At 35.9% G+C, this 15322-nt stretch overlaps 1 protein-coding gene across 1 annotated transcript in view; it reads right to left on the bottom strand.

The window, feature by feature from the left end:
* Positions 1 to 15322, bottom strand: part of CRIM1 (cysteine rich transmembrane BMP regulator 1) — a 197970-nt gene that overhangs the window by 21897 nt on the left and 160751 nt on the right. Inside the window, exons 9-10 of the mRNA XM_075146636.1 lie at positions 12014 to 12170; positions 3712 to 3833 (exon numbers count right to left, since the gene is read on the bottom strand). Of these exons, the coding sequence (XP_075002737.1) occupies positions 3712 to 3833; positions 12014 to 12170 (279 nt within the window). The remainder of the gene's footprint in view (positions 1 to 3711; positions 3834 to 12013; positions 12171 to 15322) is intronic.

Genomic DNA, 15322 nt, shown 5'->3' with positions numbered 1-15322 from the left:
AGTATTGGCTAAATAATATAAGAAAAAAGAGAAACGCAATGGAGGGAAATAGCAGAAAGCACGAAGCATATTTAAAATGAAATATTTAAATATTACATTGCATTAGATTATCAATAATATGAGTATCTGATAGCGAGTAGAATATAAAAGCATTTACAAGAGCTAAGGATGGTCTTATATCATGAATGACAAAAAATTACAAGCAAGTTCTAACAGGGTCATGCTAAATACTGGAAATATTTCATAAAACACCTATGAGAAATTATTTGTTTACATTACTATGATAAATGAGATGTTTGGAAGATAACGGCTCTAACAATTTTATCCCTCATTCCTAGCTTTTACTGAGATGAGAATACAGTAGCTTGGACTGCTGCATTACTTGCACTCAGCCAGACCATGCAAGCAGTTGGTCTAGGGAGGGTAAGGTCTCATTTGTATCTTAAGGGGTATTTAAGTGCTGCAGGATTCAGCCTCAATATATTCTTTGTTAATCAGCAGAGTGAATTTAGAGCCCAACACTCCCTCACCCACACCATGATGATGATGAAGGATTCAGGATCAGTTTGTCAGTGAACTGACTTGTTTTCAGTGGTATATCAACCACGTTCTACTGACACATATATATAAGGTTATTTGTATTAAGTTGCTTATTTCATTTTCTGTTTAAAAAAGGATGCAGTACGAAAAGTAGCAATGTTTATATATAATTTTAGTAAGGGTTGTTTTGGTTTTTTTGTTTTTGTGGGGTGGTTTTTTTGTTTTTGTTTTTGGTTGTTTGTTTTTTTTTTTTTTTTTTACTAACATGTAGGTCAGCACTTCTTCAGCTGTGGCAGATCTATCAAAGATAGATCTGTGGTCTAAGAACCACAAGCAGATGGTACAAGGTTAGTTTGATGCATGTTATCAGAGTAAGAACCCAATACACAGAAATTACATTAGCATACCATTTTGTGAATTAAAAAGAAAAGCCATGGCATAAGGACAAAATACTTCTTAAAACAGACTTCGTCCTATTGCACAAACAGAAATACTACGAAAAAAAATTTACATTCAGTTACTACTCTTCTATACTTTAGTATCAGATTATATATTAATTTCTATTTGAATTAATATCACTGGAATACTGTCCTACTTTAAAATGATTATTTACACATGAAAGTCTTAGATGTTAATACCCTTCCCCTTCCTTAATAAATACAGTATCTGATGTAATCAAACTTTTTTCCCTGAAATATTCTAAAGTATACTCCAGAATTTGGAGAAACAAACCACGCATACAGGCAACTATTCAAAATTAACTTCACAAACTGAGATTGTTTTCACTTTTCAGTTTTTAATTAAAATTAGTACAATAGATAATACTTAAAGAAGAAACCAAATGCCCAAATACAAAATGGGAATAACTGGATAACTAGAGGTATGGTTGAAACGATCTGGGATTATAGTCGCTCACAAGTAAAAATGAGTCAGTAATGTGATACGACTGCAGAGAAGGCAAGTTCAATCTAAGATACAAGTACAGGAGCACTGTAAATTTAAATGCAGTACTACTATCTCTACTAGGTTGAAGTTTTTGCTACTGCTAAAGTACAATATCCAGTTTTTGAACTGTGATGAGAGACCAAAATAACTGGGTTTATTTGACTTTGAACCCACCCTCCCAAATGTTTAGGGGGCTCCAGTTGCAACCCCTTAAATATTGCAAGAATTCTAAAGGGAGTAGTGCCTAGCTGTTCCATAGGTCTGCTGAGCTTAGGACAAGAAGTAACTGGTTCACTTTGTAGAAAGGGAGACAGAAGTATTAGAAAATTTATTTTCAAATATCACATATTGGTAACCACAGGAAAATATTATTTTAGAGAGGTTTTTTTTTTTCTTTTGAGAGTGGAGATTCTTAATAAATTAAATCTTAGACAAACATCTGTCAAGGGTTATCCACTCTATTTTATGTGAGGGCAGAGAAATGGACTCTCAGTTTTCCAGAGGACCACCCCAGCCCTGTACTTCTATGGTTCTGTTAATCCTAGCATAAGCTATTTCTGGCAGAAGCCATTTAGAAAGTGGAGTTCATTCACAGGTAGGGGATTTACCCATCCCTTCCTCTTACTTAAAGATTTTGGGTCAAAATTTTAACAAGGACTCACAGCTCCCCCAGAACATACTGGCGATTGCTCTAATTATTCTTGGACAAGTTGCTAATGAGGTGATGTTGAAGTGATACGCTCATGGCTTGGTATGTTTATGATCATGATAACAATAAATACTACTTAGAGAGGGATCAAGTTATTTTCACTAAATATTTGTGCATGTTTTAAAATCCATCCTTGTTAAGGAAAGCACTTAAAAGTGTGCATACACATAATTAGTAACCGAAGAGTTGCATCTGTTTATCGTCTAGGATGCAATTATGGCACACCTAAGAGAACACCTTGTGTGTATTCCATGACTGCATCATGACAATCAGGAAAAGTGTGTTGATTGTGAACATGGAGACGAATGACAAGATAAGTGATGAGAATTGTCTCGATGGGATTTCATTCAGCAGTTACCCTTTCTTATTTAATTTTTAAAAATTTTATTTCTAATAAAAGTCATATATTGCAGTTTATGTCAGTGAAATCTCTCTCTACTTCTCGTATCTGCAACGTACATTTATAACAGTACAATTTTTTTTGCTAGAAGTTTTAAAGTTTTGTTATAATTGTCTGCAGTGTATAATGTCATGTGGAGAAAATATAATGTCCTTCAGGAACTCATACACTCTTTTCCAGTCCCCTGTTCCCATAGCTTGTCTTACTATATTTTATCATTTTTTTAAAATGCAAAAGAAATAGCTGTTAAAAAGTTAAGAATGGAGTCATTACACAAAGCAATAGGAAAATACTCAAACTTACTTGCCTATAGCTAGAAATCAAAACACACAAGTAAGAATTAAAGAAAATAAGCATGGAAGAGCAGTTAGGATCAGAGAGAGCCTGAGCACAAACGGAAAGTTATTAAGTGCAACACATGGAGATGAGCAATGAAGGAAGTCTGATACCCAGACTAATACAAAACACAAACTGAAAATATCTTAAAAAAGAGACATGTTAAAAGCAGCACAAAACTAAAGCAGACCACTAATGAACATCTTATCTAAATCTCCACCTCAAACTTGGTGGTTACAAGTTTGGGATGTGGCACATGTGAAATCTTTAGCTTAAGAATACCCAGTCCCTTCTAAGCACTCTTTCTACTCATTGTTCGAGACTGCCTGAGAAGTGTCCAAGAAACAGCACTCTAATTTTAGGTGGTGTACAGGGCATCTATCAATTCCAAAACTTGAGTTTGTAAAGAAAAGATGATAGTGAAGAAGCTAAGATGAACACTGATACTGAAAAAAAAACAAACCTCAACTAGCTTATTTCTAATAGTTACTTATTAAGAGCCTGATCTAATTTTTATTAATGATAACGAACTGATTTTTGTGACTTTGTAATCGAAGATGAAAGCAGAGCTGAGGCTTTCTGTTGAAGCCAAGATGAACACAGATAATAACAAAGACCTGCAAAACAATACACTCCTTTGAGCAAAGTTGAACCGACTCCCCCACCAGTTACCATATTTCAATTCTTACATATTCTGTGCAGTATTCCTTTTCTTTTGCTCTAGCTTCCAACTGCTCTGAAAACGAGTTGTAATTAGAGGTGGTAATGCACTCACACCTACCTCTGCACTTGCAGATAACACAGCCATGATTGTTCTGCTGGAAGCCCATCGGACAGATTTTACCACAAGGCAGGTCCGGGCATTTCTTACACCGACAGATTTCACAGCCATGCTTGTTCTTCCTAGATGATGAAAATAATTTGTAAACAGTCAGCAGGTCACTTTAAATATCTACATGTCATGATCTTTAAAGCAAAAGCACCCCCTAAAGAAGTGACTGATCAAATAAAGAAAATTATCATTAACTGTCATCCTTAGGTTCAGTGGGTCTATGGGGTGTACAGGTCTCCATCCCTGGCATGTACTCCCTCCACGTGACTGGCGAAATCACTGCATTTGGTACTTTCAAGCCATAGACATACGTGCTTGTGACTACTACCGATGATCAATTCAAGTGAAAAAGTAGAAAGAATAACTTCTAAAACTATGAAGAAGTTGGAGCGGTATGTAGGAATCTGTTGTGATTACTATGTGGGGTTTTTTTTTTATTATTTTGTTTGTTTATTAATTACTGTTAACTTTTTTCCTCCAACAATAGGTAAAGTACAGTAGATTTCCTCTCTGGCATATCAAAACTACAGAGAGATTTCTGAAAACGTTAAATAAGCAGACACAAAGCTTACTTGAAAACTAGCACGTGGAATGCCAATAACCAATATAAAAAGTAGCAGACACACAGTAACATATTTTGAAAGAGAAAACCAGAGAACTTTTCAGCAGACAGAGTACAGAGAATCAAGAACACAAATGCTTCCAAAGCTTCCAGGTGAAGCTAGGCAGGACTCTAGAGCACCACCTGACAGCATCTCTTCACAGAACCATAAACATGCTGCTTCTGAGAATCCTATACTGAATATTCACTTGTCTTTTTTCAGAAAGACAGACAATACCATTCAAAGGCACAAGTGTACTATCTCCCTTCATATACAGATAAGAGTAATTTTCTGTGCCTTCCCAAGCTACAGGGAAGGAAAAAAAAAGGTTGTAATGAAGCTCAAGATGAAGAGGGGAAAAAAACCAACAAATGATTTTCATGAGTCTTGCTGATAAACATATTGCTCCAATGAGGTAACTCACTAAAATTGGGAAAAACATTTATTGGGAAACTGACGGATCCCTCATTGAATGCCATCATTAAATGCACACCAGTTCCCCCCCAAAACAAATAAAAGACATGAGAAGTTAAAGAAGAACATCTAGAAGGATAAAGAAGAAATAAATTATGTAAATCTCTAGAAAGCCTGACTTCAAGCTCTAGAAAACTTTATTTAATTTTTAGTTAAAAGGCTGAAGAAAATAAATCGTCGCACAGTAGGATGAAGCATGGAAGACTTTCCATCCTCCTATCCAACTATTTTTTCCTCCTTAATCTCTGTAACCACAGCCCTTTTAATATCAAAAGAAATGTTCTTTCCATTAATGTGTAGAGCTTTCAGTGAACTTTATTGAGCAGTTTTTTTCAGACAATTGTGAAAAGGTTTTGGTTTCTTAAAAGATGCACAAACTCAGATTTTCCAAGTACTAACCTTTGACAGTCTTTAAAAAAAAAATATCACAAACATGATGATTACTACTTAACTTTTCTCTCTCTAATATACTTTTCTTTTAATACTTGCTTCTTTAGCCTCCTATTTGTGACCAAAGTTTTACATTAAAATAGAGATTTGCCTTCCATTACATCCCATGCTTTTGATGGTCATAACAGTCTTGGAAGTCACATAAGGCTTGCTATTTTAGAAAAGAAATTGGCACGGTAGCAGTAAAGAACCGAACAAATGTACCACACAACTGCAATTCTAAATAATTTTAGCACCAAAGTAAGACTTGAAGTGAAATGATCTTAAAATATTTCTTACCACAATTTTAGCCCTTTATACTACAAACTGTTACATACATAGTTATCTTCAAATGATATTCATTTCATTCAGTGCAATTATTCGTATACTTTGTAGACAGCGACAAGATTAGGGTGCTCATTTCCAATGTTTTCTTTGTTTGTTTTGGGTTTTTTTGGGGTTGTGTTTTTTTTTTTTAAATTGCAATCATCTTAAGACTTATTAAACACTCATCATTTAAAAATACCAGCCAAGCATTATGCATAATTAAATTACATTCTACATTTTAAACCAGAATTTAAATTGAATATTATTTTCCAATTAGCTTAAAAATGTTTGAAGTTCAGTTTTTTTCAGGTGTCCAAATTGCAAGGGAACGATCATCCCAAAGACAGCGTTCCTAAAACACTAGCATCAGCTTGAAATCAACTTGTTTTTAAAACATCTTTATCTTACTGCCAGCTACCATCCTATGCCCATTAATATTTGCTGTAATTTCTAAAATGCTTTTGCTACATAGTTCACATAGATTTTCTAATAAAACTGTTTTATGCACACTTTAGTTAAAAAAAAAAAGAGAAAGAGAAGAGTGTGTTTCAGCTTATCTAAGTACAGAAAGCACATACAGAAATACGCAATTTTCCTCTGTAGGTCAATATACTAAATGAGTCATATATACAGGCTAAAAATTACTACTCTTTACAGCAAGCAGTGTAATTCTGTGGGAGGCTGAACATTATATTTTTTATAATGCCTTCTATTTGAAGACGAGCCGTGCGGTTCAGTGCTAGCCCATGGAGCAGTCCTGACCTGTGTGATGTTTTCACCGACCTCCCACAACTCCTCTGAATGGGATACAGTACGATGGGGCAGAGAGCGTGCCTTGGACTGGGGAGTGCCTGGGCAAGTCATTAAATGGTCCAGATCCAATATTCTGTGAGTTGATGTCTGATCAAGGTGTCACTTTATCATGTCTAGGACTTCAAATGAACAGTTGCAAATTGCAAGATTCAATATTATGCTTTTTAACTTTAACCTGTTTAACATTTTTCTTCCTTTTCACTAAATTCCAGGTACTCTCCATTTCTGAAGATCTGAGTTTCCATTTTGAAGCATATTACTTGGTAGTTTTAGTCTTCCTCAGATGTATGAAGTAAGCCTAGTAAATCCAGGAAATAAAGCCTCTCTTATTATTCTCTTCTTCAACATCATAAACCTTGCTATTTTTCTAAATTTTTCTAAATTTTTCTTACTCTTATGTGACAGTATCACAGAGTTTCTTAGGCACTGGCTGCTTCCTCTATGAGTTTAGAAAATCACTTGAATTTGTGCCTGAAATTTGTATCCTTTAACAGATTATCCTTGACACAATTGACACTGAAAAATACTTGCACGTAGGACTAAGCATCTCTGTGTTTAAAGTGCTCTTGCAGCTCATGTACAATACTCAGAGGACTCTTCCTATCCTTCTCAGAAATCGAGACATCAGTTCTTTATTATAGAAAAGCATTCCAGGAAAATGAATTATTTGATTGATTTCTTTATATAAAGCTAGGCCCATCTCTATCTTTTTTCTCTTCAGTCCTTTTTGATTTTCATTAAGAAGACTGAACCACTTCTGGGTAGATAGACAGCATTAATGCAAGCTTCAGGTATATCCACATTGAAGAAGACGGCACTGACACCTTCAGATATCCCCATACAATCAGCTAGATTATTATCAACACATACCACAAATTTCTCATCAATAATCACCTTAACTGCTTAGGCACAGGTATCAGCAGGATGATACTCACAGATCACACAAACGAAGGGACTCTATAGGTCAAGAGGATTGCACTCAAACACAGAAAATCAGTTTATTAAGGTGCAAAGTATATTAGGCTCTATTCTTGGGTTCTTATCTTTCTCTCAAGACATAGAAGTAGAGTATGTAAAGGCATCACACTATATGATGTGATAAGGCTAAATGGAAGAGACACAACTAGAGAACAGCCTCAACTTACAGAAGGGACGCTTCTATGGTGCGTATCAAAAAGCAGTGCTATGAGGACTTCAACAGCCTAATATCTGCACCTGCATTTTCAGATCAGATTTAATTTACATGCTTTAAAGTGAAGTAGAACTCTATATTCTATCCCCCTACTCTTAATGGAAGGAAATAAAATAAAATTTCAATTTCCAAATGGGGTATTAATACTCATTTTTAGAGATTCCTCCTTTAAGTTGTTTCAAAATAATGCACATCTCACCTGAAGTGCAACAAGAGGAGGCCAATAGAATTATTTCAAATTTGTTGTTGTTGTTGTTCAAAAAGGTATTCTTGATGATTTATACTGGTGTGTCAGAATATAACGCTTAACATCACAGGTCAAATTCATTGCAATCTGAGGGTCATCTTCCAATTATACATAAGGATGTTCCTCATCTTTCTTTAAAACTTTCTTTAGAAAACCAGTTAAGTCACAGTTCATGAGAGAGAGAGACCTGAAAGTCAGACCTCTCAAACCAAGTAACAAGTTGCTGAATTAATCAAAGTTCATTAATTCATTAATTTCTTCAGTTCACATGGAACAGCCTATTTCATTGCAAAGCTAAAACCACTAGAAAGTAGCATAGAAGACAACAGTAAAGAGAAACCTTTGCTTAAGAAAAGAAAGTAAAAATCAGAAATTGCAGAGTAAAAATATTTGTAAGCAGAAGTAAGGGGCATATCTTTACTGAAAGCTAAGGAAGAAAACAGGACCAAAGAAAATACTATTCTTTTTAGCAGTTATACATGGTCAGGTCACTAATGAGGTACACTTAAATCAAGAACATTACTGCCAGTCACACACACTGGGAGCACAGGTCCAGGAATGGAAATTTACTGTCTTGTCTTATCTTAAAAGAATATTTGCTTTTTCCTGGAGATTCAGGATTTTGAAGGTTAAAAATATTCAGTTCACCACAGATTATTAAGGTCTCTACTATGTTCCATCTGAAGTTGTAAAAATGCTGTCCACTTTTCTCTAAACGGAAGTTACAGTTTATATAACCAAATCAGACAAAGCTGCTCATTATATGGAAGAGGATATTTCTCCCTAAATCCATGTTGTTGGGAAAGGTGTGGTACAATAAACTAAAAGAATGTAACAGTAAACTTAAGACATTTACACAAATAGAACACATTAATAGTAAATGACTTCGGTAAGTATAGTTCAGAACAATCCTTAGCAGCAGTAGAAAAACATTTTTAACACTTCAGTGTGACATTTACATTGGGACTGCCAGTGAAGAAAACCAGTAGTAGTAAACTGAAAGAAACCAAAAGGAGAAACAAACTTGACTGCTTTAGATACCACAGGAAAGTCAAAGAATAGAGTTAGCTGGAATGGAAATAAACACCTAGACCTTGGTTCATGAATATATTCAAGCTATTTCTGTATAAGTCCAAAAAGGCAATGACAAAAGACATCTAATAGACCTTATTTAATGGTTTTCTCATATTATAACTTTTGAATAGGCTAAAGCAAATGGCCTTGAAAACAGTAATTTATTTATGCGCTTGTAATACCAAAATTAAAAAAAAGCTTTTCCTGTTCCAAGCTGAACGATATTCAGTCACACTGAGTAAACAGTAAAAAATTTTGTAGTTCATACCAACTGTCTCTACTGTTATCAAACACATGCATGCACACACTCCTTGAGCATGTGGATGGAAAAAGTCTTCCCAGATTCTTCCTGATAGCTTTAAGTTGTTGACCCTGCTACAGACAATAAATTAAAAGCTACAATATGGAAAAAGTATAAGCTCCAAGATCTAACAGCCTTAGTGTGCCCTTTAAATATCACATTAGATTAATTTGCTGAGTCTATAAACCCATTTGAAAAATAACCAGCAACTGAGTATTGTTAATGAAAATTAGTTTTTAAAAAACAAATATAAAACAGAAATAAAAAGAAATGTTCAGATACACAGTCGGGAGACTGCTGAGCTCACATCCTGTACTTGCTACTGAGGATGCTTTATGTATTGTGAACAAAAAAGACTGCTTCCATCTTTGTTGCAAATAGCAATGAAATATATTCTGATGGCCATTATTCAGAATTTTTCTCTCTTCTCTGCCAAAGTTCAAAATCAAATATAAGCTAGTGTAAATGATTTCAGTGCCCCTTGAGAAATGGTTACACCATATGAGGACTATATGGCAATTTCCAGTAAATGCTTCAATATAGTTGTAAGTTGTACTCCCTTAATGCTCTTGTCTCATCCCAGCCACCCTTCCTGGCGATTCCATCGCAGAATTCTCACAATTTCAGACACCCTGACACCATTTGCCTCTGGCTCCCAGCTTCAAGAGATTTAAGAGATTTTACCTTGGATTTTGTGCCTTCACTCTCCCAGGATGCTTTCTAAGCAATTCTGCATGCTTTGTACTTGTTTTAACTGTCTTCACTCCTTTGATCCTTAATGTAAGCAGTTTTATCCTATCTAAAAAACTGAGACATCTAGCCAGTCGTTATTTCTGCTCAATCTTTCACGTTTCTTTTGTTCTTCTTCAGCCATCCTTGCTTTTGAAGCCACTGGACAAAAGTTCTCAGGACGACAAAACTGACATCCCTTTTCTGTAACTTCCCTCCTGCTCTACCTTCTCTCGCTTGCAAAACTGAAAACAACTCTCAGCCACTCTTGAAGTCAACATGCCTGAAGATAATTTTATTAACCTTTTCATTTAAAATTCTTACTTTTCCTCTCTCATCTACTAAACTTTGAGTTTCACAGAAGTGAAGTTTGATTTAATCTTTGTTGTCCTTCCCTCATTTTGTCCTATTTCAATCCTATCATTCTCGTGAGTGCTGTTTTCTGCAAAAACTTCCATTATTTAACCAGAGGCAAGCCTAATTCTGTATCTCAAGTAATAGATATAGGATTATATTAAATGGTATTACTTTACTTTGTTTTGCTGGACTGCTATTACGTAGGTATTTTCAAATTACACTAGGGATGCCTCAAGGATACCAGTCAAGCATCCTTTCTAATGTAGGAAAAAAAAGCGACTCAATGTTTTCAAGGCAAACATATTCTTCAAACATTCTTATTTCTTTTTTTTTTTTTGACTGTGTATTGCAGCATATTTGTGCCATTATTGTGCCATGGGATATGGGTCTGCTTTTTGTTTGATATAATGCCACCTCCTGTTTAGCACCATGTACTATGCAAGAGCTGTATGGGCAGTAAGAGGGAGGTCAACCAGAACACTATATTCACCTAAGTGGAACACCACTCCGTGGCTAAGAGTAGCATAAAGATTAAAGGAAGGTGTAAGGCTGGTATTCTCCTTTTTTTTTTTTTTAACTTTGGCAGCACAACTGGAAAGAATACAAATTGTTCACTGGCACCATCTATGAGCAGAGCTGATTAAATCTTTGAGAATATCACTATGTTACAGCTTGATTTCTATGTTTCTAAAATCTCTGGTACCTCGCTGATCATTCAGGTTCTACCATATTTTGATTCCTCCAAACTTTATTAAAACCACCTACTAAAAGGAGGACACACTACACTGTAGATTACTGTTATAAAAACCTGCAGCATTTATGAACAAGTGTCAAACAGAACTCTGAAATGAACCAGCAATTAAAGGAGTATTAGTATCAAACACTAAGAGTTGCAACATTAGTAAACTTCATTACAACTCCTAAGAAAACGAATTACGAATGAACATTATCTGAAGATCAGCTGTCATGAGGTAGAAATTAACCTGTTATGAAAAGCAAGCAGTAACATGGAAAGGACCCATCAAAAATAAAATGTATTGGTAAAATATATATAGGAGCCACCAGACTGATTACTAAGAAATTTCTATGTGATAATAGATGTGCCCAGTTTTTGTCACCTGTTCCCCAAATTAACAAATACCGCAAATATTTCCTTTTATGGAGAAAGAACTCCAGCAACAATACAGGTTTTGAACACATTTACAAAAACTTAGACAAGAGACAGCAGTGTTCTTCACGAATCCTGTAATGTAACTATCAGAAATGTCTCGCTAAAACTAGTCCGCTGTCATACAAACATTAAAAAAACCTTGAAATATCATAAAATCATTTGAATAAAATAAATGGGCTACAAAATGAAAGGAACCACAGCGGAACACGCAAACAGAATTGCAAAAAGCTACATGCAAGAGATGTTACTTTTAAGTAGCTTCCTCATCTTGTTCGTCAAATATTCTTCAAAAAAATTTAAGCACTCTTTTGCTTTTATAATCTGCCCGTTTTTTTAGTTGCTGTTTCTTAATTTCTTGATCAAAATCCATTCTGAAAAATACTTTAATCTCACATCAAGTAACGACATTTCTATTTTCCTACATTTTCCTCTGCTTTGCTACAAACTTAAACACAAGTACGTACGCCTGGATTTTGCATATTTTCAGTATGTACAGGGATTGTATTAAATACGCTTTCAGAATGAGAATACGTACAAGTATCCAAAGGGACAGTACTTGTCACATACAATGGGTTTGCACTTCTTAGGCCGTGGTCGGCACTGACAAATCTCACAGTTGTGGACATCAGTCTGGAAGCCGAAGGAACAGTCCAAGGAACAGCCTGAAATGAGGCCGGTGCACAGCTCCTCCCCTGCGAAGGACACATGCAGGTTATTACAACGTAAAAACTGTTTATACCAGACAAACGCATCTTTAGCAGACTACATCTTCCATTCCCTTTTACTTCATAACTTTTTAAAGTACTGGTAAGCCTTACCTTCGGACTGTCCTAATTTTAAAATATTCGACAAAATTCTCCAGTAATAACCCAAACCCTATGAGCAGACCTACAGGATGTCTTCAGTTCCAGTCAAGAACTTGGGGAGTACTACCCTAAACTAACATGATTTTATGAACAGATGCACAGCCAAAGGAGTCCAACATCCGTGACTCTGTTGGCCTTCAAGAAAACATTTAAAATAACATATACTTTCAATACACTATACGGGTTTAATAGGTTTCTGTTCAATATAGAGCATCTTTATTTCTCCTCTATTTATTTTAAATAGAACTGAAAGGCTGGGATATATTAACAACTTTTATTCCTTATGCTGTTTGCTGTCACCTGTTTGGTGATTAAGACCTGCTTTTTAAAAATATAACTGTAATACCCTAAGGGGTGATCTAAGCTTAGAAATGCCAGACTAAAAGACCTGTCTCTTGAAGTCCACTACGATGTTTTATCAGCCTCTTGTGGCATAAGAGAGATGCTGGATTGTTGGCATCTCAATTTCTCCAGTACAGAGATAAATAATGGTCATTATATTCACTCTCATTGGAATGTACTATTTTGAGAATGATCAGTTTCTTTTTGTTCTTCCTGAAAGAAGTAGTGCCAGAAAAATCACTCTTAACATACTCTGGGATACAAAATTAATTTACTAGTTGCAGAGGTGAGAGGAAAACAGAAAATAGTGATTTTTGTTACACTAGGGATGCAAAGCACAGGAAAAAAGTGACCATTATTACAACAGCCAAAGTAAGACCAAAATAGAGGGAGAGGGAAATATAATTGAGATTCTTCAAGAGAAGAATATGATGGATGATATCCAAAGGGTCGATTTTCAGAGTGATATTCAAAGGACAGCTCATCTCCAGTTCAAACACCCACACCACTACAAAGTGCTCGTTATAGGAGAGCGGCTGCAGAGTGCTTCTCCAGATGTGCTCCTCATTAGAGCTCTGAAGACCACTTTCCTTTAGGGATATGAACATTTAGGGATGGGGTTTTTCCAAAGAGGGCATCAGCACATTGACTTATTCTGTTCCTTACATTACTTCTGTGGGTCTGAAATGCAAAGATAATCTTCATGTCTCTAACATGGTAATACACGGTAAACAGAAGGCATCTTTGCTTTACTTAAATGCTTTCTCTTCTGTTTTTGTAGTGTTGCATTTGAGACTGCAAAATATAGCTTAACACACTGTCCTGGTTTCAGCTGGGATAGAGTTCATTTTCTTCCTAGTAGTTGGTATAGTGCTGTGTTTTGGATGTAGTATGAGAATAATGTTGATAACACACTGATGTTTTAGTTGTTGCTAGGTAGTGTTTACCCTAGTCAAGGACTTTTCAGCTTCCCATACTCTGCCAGGTGCACAAGAAGCTGGGAGGGAGCATAAAGCAGGACAGCTGACCCAACTGACCAACAGGGTATTCCATACCGTATGACGCCATGCTCAGTATATAAAGCTGGGGTAAGAAGAAGGAAGGGGGGTATGTTCGGAGTGATGGCGTTTGTCTTCCCAAGTAACCGTTAGGCGTGATGGAGCCCTGCTTTCCTGGCGATGGCTGAACACCTGCCTGCCTATGGGAAGCAGTGAATGAATTCCTTGTTTTGCTTTGCTTGCGTGCGCGGCTTTTGTTTTATCTCTTAAGCTGTCTTTATCTCAACCCACGAGTTTTCTCACTTTCCGATTCTCTCCCCCATCCCACTGGCGGGAAGTGAGCGAGCAGCTGTGTAGTGCTTAGTTGCTGGCTGGGGTTAAACCATGACACCTACTTATAAAGACAATGGGTAAAGACAATGGGTAGACTTAACCAGATGTGGTTAAGCTAAGTGTTTTCTTATCTATTCTATCAGGTTAATGCTCATTTGGTAAAGAAGTCATGTTTCTTAGTTCCCCAGAGTGAGACCGAAGCCTAGCAGAAAACCGGCAAATTCAAATGCCTACTTCTGCAGTGGAATTTGGGCATACAAGTGCCATGCAACATAAGAGCCTTATTATCCCAAACAACAGTTCTCAGTTTAAGTAGGATGAAGATGATCATCAGGTTCATGGCTCCTACCTCTCCCCTTTTATGCAAATTCGGTGTCTGAAGCTAAAAGGGTGCAAGTTCATTTGTCATTCAGAATAAAGAAGAAGAAATGACAGAACCTTTCACATCTGGTTCTAGAGGTTGTCTTTGTCAGCAGAGTACCAATGTCACAATATTTAAGCATTTACTTTCTGTCAGATCTAACTTTTGAGAGCAATGGTAACCCTTATCTCAGGTTCTTGCTTTACTGAGAGACACATATACAAAGATCTTCATGAAGTCTTACAAGTTTTTGAAGGATAGCATTCAGCCTGATCTATCAAGAATACTAGATCTTTCTAACATGCAGCTACTAATGCTGATTTAAAAACATTATAATGCAGAGGAAATTCAGATACTCTCCTCTGGTAAAGAGTGATATACATGTAATGCAAAGAGAAAGACATTCCTTGAAGCAATTTAAAATAATGAAAAATTTTCTTTTTTTAAGGAGCTTTTATAGTAGGATGTTTGTACAAAATTATTCCCCAACAGCGTATAGTGATAATAAAATTAACTAAACTTTTCATTATGCATGACTTTATAAGCTACTCATAATTTTTAAAGTTAGACTTGAACTTTATAAAGAATGTATGGAAAAATACACCTACACTGGAATATCTCCAAGAAGAATTAAGCCCAGTTATGACCTTTGACATAGTGTAAGTTATGATATGTCCTGCTGATGTTCAGAACTGATCAGTGAATAATCCTGGAATTGCACAGGTTGGATCGATCAGAACCATTCATTTTCCCAAGCGTGCTTTGTCATGGAGATGAAGTGTTTAGGTGGCTCTCCATAAACATCAGGCTCAAGGGAGACAGGTCAAGGAACAAGAAGGTACAAATGCAAAGGGTGGGAGAAATGAATACGCATCTTAAAGTGAAAGGAAGAGCTGGAAAAAAAAATTTTAAAAAAATCTAAAAAACCAGAAACAACAAGAACA

This window comes from Calonectris borealis, chromosome 3, assembly GCF_964195595.1.
Source record: "Calonectris borealis chromosome 3, bCalBor7.hap1.2, whole genome shotgun sequence".
NCBI classification, from domain to species: domain Eukaryota; kingdom Metazoa; phylum Chordata; class Aves; order Procellariiformes; family Procellariidae; genus Calonectris; species Calonectris borealis.
The sequence above is the reverse complement of the archived record's forward strand: the minus strand, read 5'-3'. Positions and strand labels throughout refer to the sequence as shown.